The following is a 6,800-nucleotide window of genomic DNA, read 5'->3' on the forward strand; positions in this document are numbered from 1 at the left end:
GGTTTTTGGTTACTAGAAAGATGTTTTTGGTAATATTTAGAAAGTCATCCGAAGAGTACATTATGGATTAAAACTTGAGTACATTATGAGATAGTTGAATTCTAAACTGTGCAGTGTTGCAATCTGCCTCTTCAATCTTCTAAGTTGTTTTGGGACATTTTAGAACTGCACCAGATTGAGAGAAGAGTTTATCACAAAGGTTAGCATCTTTATCTTTTGTGTTTATGTTTTTTTGTACCATGATGAAAATAGTGGTAATGGTACTGAGTAAATTGTTTATAGAAACATGCTTTAGGGTGTAGATGGTGGTTAGGCTTGGGGTGAAGCCTTGTCGGCTTCACCGACCCAATTTGTTGTGAAGTGAGGTGATTTTGTGGCTTTGAAGTGAGGTGATTTCGTGGCCTTGATGTTACATTCTGATTTAATGTGTTTGACTGTTGATCGTTTCTATTTTAAGCTTGATAAATTATGTGTTTGAATGCTAATTAGTTAAGAGTTTGTACAACATGCCTACCTTATTGACTAGGAATTAATATGATGCTCTGAATTACTGATCAGGAAATATAATAATGACTTCAAATCGAGAGTGGATGTATAGGCGGTACCATCCCGACTTTGGTTTTAATCCTGATTTTTTAGAAGGGCTTGAAAGTTTCATTACATTTGCAAGGAGTAAACCAGCTTATATGGATAATGACAAAATTAAGTGCCCGTGTAGAAAGTGCGATAATAAGCTATATAGATCGACAGATGATGTTCGATTTCACATTTCTAAGTTTGGTTTTGTAAAGAATTACCACATATGGAGGTTCCAAGGTGAAACATCAAGCCAATCAACTAGAAATTCTTGTATGGAAATAAATGATGAAGCACCAAGCACATATCATACGATGGTTTTAGATGCTGCCGGTCCTCAGTTTAACAATGAGAACATGGATGAGCCACCGCATCCTGATGCGCAGAAACTTTATGATATGCTAAATGCTGCTGATAATGAGTTGTGGCCTGGTTGCAAGAAACATTCACAGTTGTCATATGTGGTTCGACTAATGAGTTTGAAAGCAGAGTTTCATTGGCCTGAGAAATGTTATGATCGAGTCACAGAACTGATCAAAGAAGGGTTTCCAAGTGATGATGACTTATTGCCAAATAGCTTTTATAGCACAAAAAAATTATTGCGTGGCATAGGATTACCGGTTGAAAAAATTGACTGTTGTCCAAATAATTGTATGATTTTTTGGCGAGACGACAGTTTGTTACACACATGCAGACATTGTGGCGAATCACGCTTTCAAGACCAAAATGTTGGTTCTATAGCGGATAAAAACAAACAGGTGGCTAAAGCAAAGATGTATTATTTTCCTCTGACTCCTCGATTGCAAAGACTATATGCATCCAAAGCCACAGCTGAAGAAATGCGTTGGCATTCTTCATCTACTGATGATGGAGTTATGCGACATCCAGCAGACTCTCCTGCGTGGAAGCACATTAACAATACATTCCCCGAATTTGCTTCAGATTGCCGTAATGTGCGATTAGGACTTTCAACGGATGGGTTTCAACCATTTGGCCAATCAGGGAAACAGTACTCCTCGTGGCCAGTTATCTTAACACCTTACAATCTTCCTCCTTGGCTATGTATGAAGGAACATTTCATGTTCCTCACAGTGTTAGTTCCCGGGCCGCGTAATCCTAAAGATAAGTTGGATGTTTTTCTACAACCATTAATAGATGAACTGAAACAATTGTGGGAAGTGGGTGTGCCTACCTATGATATTTCATTGAAGCAAAATTTTCAAATGCGAGCAATTTTGATGTGGACCATAAGCGATTTTCCAGCATATTCTATGTTGTCTGGATGGAGTACAGCTGGAAGATTAGCTTGTCCTCATTGCATGGAAAACACTGATGCGTTTACTTTAGAGAGAAGTGGTAAACAATCATGGTTTGACAATCATCGAAAATTCTTACCTACTAATCATCCATTTCGAAAGAATAAAAAAGCATTCCGTAAAAACACGATGATCCTAGATGGCCCACCAGAACCAAAGTCAGGAGAAGAAATCTTGAACGAGATAGATACATTAGGTTTGGTAAGAGTGATGGATGACTTCAATGACATGAACAAGATTGTCTCAAGTCGTGCTAGATCTGGATGGAAGAAAAGAAGCATCTTCTGGGATCTCCCTTACTGGAAGGAACTATTGATTCGACATAATTTGGATGTAATGCACGTTGAAAAAAATGTCTTTGATAATGTATTTAATACCGTGCTTAACGTCCAAGGGAAGACTAAGGACACATCAAAGTCGAGAGAAGAGCTCGATAAATATTGTGCCAGACCTGAATTAAAGCGTAACGAGGAGACTGGGAAGTTTCCAAAAGCTTCATACACCCTTGACAACCGTGAAAAGAAAGTCTTGTGTGAATGGGTCAGAGGTCTTCGATTTCCAGACGGATATGTGTCTAATATGGGTAGATGTGTTGATTTGAGGAAGCTAAAGATGTTTGGAATGAAAAGTCATGATTGTCATGTGTTCATGCAACGCATACTACCTGTTGCGTTTCGTGAACTTCTTCCTCAAAATGTTTGGAAGGCTATCACAGAGTTATGTCTATTTTTCAAGGACTTGACGTCTAGAGCAATAAGAATTGAAGATATGGGTAGGCTAAGTGATAACATTCCAATAATTTTGTGCAATCTTGAACGTATTTTCCCACCTAGTTTCTTTGACTCAATGGAGCATCTGCCAGTTCATTTAGCCGATGAAGCTCGTCTTGCTGGGCCAGTTCAGTTTCGATGGATGTATCCATTTGAGAGGTATAAATTGATATTTATATAAACATACAAATATAATATCTTAAAATATTTTTATATAATTTGTCCTATAGGTACCTTAGGAGGTTAAAAAACAATGTCAAGAACAAAGCACGAGTTGAAGGATCCATATGCAATGCTTATTTGGTAGAAGAAGTTTCTACATTTTGTTCATATTATTTCGAGGATCATGTGAAAACAAAGATAAGGAACGAGCCTCGTAATTATGGCGGAGAAAGTAATAGTGTTCTTGAGGGGCCCGATGTTATTTCGGTTTTCAAACATGCGGGACGCCCACTTGGGAAAATGTCAGTTAGATACATGGATACTAGAGAATACAATGCTGCGCATACATACATTCTACTCAATTGTCCTGAGGTCACAACTACATATCTGAAGTGAGTAATATCGTATCTTCCTAATTTTATCTTCAAATGCACACTAGTAAATATCTAACTCGTATTCTTTTACTTTTTTTGAAAGATTGTTTGAAGATGAAATGATAAGATCAAATCCAAGGCTATCACATTCTGAGTTAGGAAATCTTGTTGACACACAATTTGCTGATTGGTTCAAAAGATTTGTAAGATGTCAGCCACCGAATGATGTGAACAAATATATCCAGGATCTTTCCAAAGGACCTTTGTTAGAGGTTAAAACATATCATGGATATGTTATTAATGGGTATAGATTTCATACACTATCATATCAGTCACGTCGAGCTACTATGAATAGTGGAGTTTGTATAAAGGGTGAAATATTTGGCACTGATGAGATGGATTTTTATGGCCGATTGATTGAGGTTTGTGTGTTAGATTATCCTAGTATGCCAATCAAAAGGACCACATTATTTAAATGTGAATGGTTTGATCCATCAACTTCTGGGACAGTGGTTCATAAGGATTTCAAATTGGTTTCTATAAACCACACGCGTAAGTATAATAAGTATGAGCCATTTGTCTTAGCAAATCAAGCCACCCAAGTGTATTATTGCTCGTATCCTAGCACGAATCAGGTAAAAAAGGATTGGTGGGAAGTGTGTAAGGTGAAAGCAAGGTCTAAGGTTGAACTTCCGAACCCGACAACATCAACAATAGAGCCACCGTTCCAAGAGGATGAAATGCTTGTGCCTTTGTTAGATATGAATCTAGCAATTGGTGATGATACTCCAATACTTCATCCAAATGGTGGGATGATAGATATCAATGATGTTGATGAATACCCTTCGGATGAAGATATAGTATTTTCTGATGATGAAAATATTGATATAGATGATGAGTAATATCATAATGTATGAGATATAGATGATGATTCTAGAGCAGGAGCTGTTGCTGTCAGTTTTTATTTTTTTCACTATATGGATAATTTTTTTCTCTCTTTTTTATTTTACTAGCATTCATTGTGGATTTTGCTAAATGAATGAAATTTATAGTTTAAACTTCCACATAATCCATTGATCTTGTACTTGATTTTTTTTTATCAGCATAAATTTTGATAACAGTAGTATATGTCAAATATATATCCCTTTGATCTTGTTCTTGATATATCTATTTCCTATTTTTTCCGGTGCATATGTATTCGACCAAGCTCTACGAGACTGTGTCGGATCAGATTGATTCCTTGGCAATGCAGTATAACATGACTGAATTTGTCGTTGGGATCAAGCAGTTTGTGATCACGCCGTCAGTAGCACGTCTGTTCTAGGTGGAAGCGCTAAGCTAGTGTTCTTGGTTTGGAGCTCCATTCTCTCCGGTGCTGCAGGGCTGCTCAACTTTGTTTCACAATCCATGGTGTTTTTTTGGGTGTTGTATTATCTGATCACATCGGAGTCTGGTGGAGTTACCGAGCAAGTGATATATATGTTCCCCATCACACCTTCTGCAAGAGACCGGTGTGTTGAAGTGCTGGATAAGGCCATCTCGGGAGTTCTAGCTGTTAGCAACCGTTGAGATTGCCTTCTATCAAGGATGCATGACTTGGCTTATCTTCAGATTATTCTCAATACACTTTTTGTATATGTCAACTGTGATGGCGTTTGTGAGCTGTTTGCTGCCTCTGTTTCCCCATTGGATCTCGACAATACCAGCAACGCTGCAGTTGGTGTTCGAGGGAAGATATTTATTGGCAATCACGTTGTCCATCATTCATCTTGCGCTTGTGGAGTATGGAACTATAGAGATACAGGAGGATATTCCTGGTCATAGTGCTTATCTTACGGGTCTCAGCATCATCGGTGGGATGACATTGTTTGACTCTGCATTGGAGGTAGTTTACTTCTGTCTTTGTCTGCTGTTGTTTGTTACTTATACTTTGATAGACAATTCAACATCACTTTCCATGGTTTCATTAGCTCTGTTAAACTACATCAGATCATGCATCGTTTAGACAATGATTATGGAACATCCTATGTAAGATGATCTTCGACAGATGATCTGTTAAATGATGTTTGCTGTTTGCTTCACTTTAGCAGGGAGCAATAATGGGGCCACTGATCACTACAGTTGTAATAGCTCTGAAAAATTTGTATGTTGAGTTTGTATTGGAAGGACAAAAGGAGGAAAGTAAATAGGAATTGGTGTGGTCTGATCTGTTTGGAATGTTAAATCGGCTCTTTAATGAGTTGGTGTATGGGTTGTGCGCACAACTCTGCTTCTCAATAACCGAAATGTGCGGATACCGCAGGAAATTGTCTTATAAGCATAAAATTTGCTTTTCACTTTTTTTTTCGTTTACTTTTTGTCATAAAAATTTATTGATTTGAGATTATTGTTTATGTAATTGCAGAGATTGTTTTGCTTATATAGTATTTTAAAATTTATTTTCCATTTAAAGAAATATTTTGATCTGATAGATTACCTAGTTTATTTCATAAGTTCATCAATTGCATACGTTAGGAAAAAAAGTTAGTACAAAAATAGTGCGGTTCACCTTCCCAAATTCTCCGATTCTTTTATTCATATTCATATAGCTCAGATTGTTATACTATAGTTTAAACCCATGAAACAAATGTGATTCAAAATTAATTTAGCAGATTCATATATCAAGAATCCAGATTTGAATTTGGTGATTATTTGCATTTGATATACAAATTTTTACAGCATTTGCAAAATAAATATACAATTTTTTGTTAGAATAATTTTTTTTTTAATTTGAAGATATTTAATTTAAAATTTAATATTTTCTTAAATTATTACGGAATGATTAGCATAGTTTATTTTAAGTTAATTCGTATTTATGTAAGTTTATGTAAGTTTATTGTTATCCAAATAAAGATAAACGTACATAAACTGTACACGTACAAAATACCCCTAAATTTTAAATTTAATTGAATTATATATGAATTAATTTAGTTATTACTTAATAGTAGTAATACAAAAGAAGTGACATAGGAAATTCATAACAAATTTTCACATGATTTTGAGTTTTATCTAAAATAAATATTTTCCCGTGGTAGTAAAGTCATTTTTTTTTGTTATGGATATTAAGGAAGAGATATTAAAGTATATTAAATGAAGAGATAATAAAATAGGTAAGAGGGAAAAGTAAAGAGAATATTAATAAAGTAAGAGAATGAATTGAGTAGTAGAGGGAAAAGATGTTGCTTTTTGCTAAAAAGGGAAACGATACTACTAAAATAGAAAAATAACTCAACTATCATGTAACGGAGGGAGTACAATTTTTAAATAAAATAATATATTTTTCTTAAATTTGTAGACATTTAAGTTCAAATTTAATATTTTCCATAATCTATATATGTGTATAATATCTTTAAATTTTAAATTTAATTGAGTTATTTATGATATTAGATTTGTTAATTGAATAGCAATAAAAATAAGTGACGTAAAGAAATTTGTAACAAATATTCACACGATCAAATCCAAAACAAATATACAATTTTTAAATAATTTTTTAATTAGTTTTATGTCATTTAATTAGCTGATGTTTTTGTTTAAGCTGCAAATAAAATTATATTTTATTTCTT

At 34.8% G+C, this 6,800-nt stretch overlaps 2 protein-coding genes across 2 annotated transcripts; both read left to right on the forward strand.

The window, feature by feature from the left end:
• Positions 1-569: 569 nt before the first annotated feature.
• On the forward strand, positions 570-4,100 carry LOC148933331 (uncharacterized). The gene is made up of 3 exons (XM_089059822.1): positions 570-2,821; positions 2,893-3,216; positions 3,302-4,100. Exons 1-3 carry the CDS (start codon positions 570-572, stop codon positions 4,098-4,100), a joined length of 3,375 nt encoding a protein of 1,124 aa, XP_088915948.1.
• A 225-nt stretch (positions 4,101-4,325) lies between these two features.
• On the forward strand, positions 4,326-5,497 carry LOC148933332 (uncharacterized). The gene is given in 4 exon segments (XM_089059823.1): positions 4,326-4,392; positions 4,487-4,746; positions 4,748-5,083; positions 5,289-5,497. Coding segments are annotated over 4 exon segments (762 nt in total). The 3' UTR covers positions 5,388-5,497.
• Positions 5,498-6,800: the final 1,303 nt, after the last annotated feature.

The sequence above is a fragment of the Salvia hispanica genome, chromosome 1 (assembly GCF_029641045.1).
Source record: "Salvia hispanica isolate PSC_SH4W2 chromosome 1, Shi_PSC_v1, whole genome shotgun sequence".
Taxonomy (NCBI): Eukaryota; Viridiplantae; Streptophyta; class Magnoliopsida; order Lamiales; family Lamiaceae; genus Salvia; species Salvia hispanica.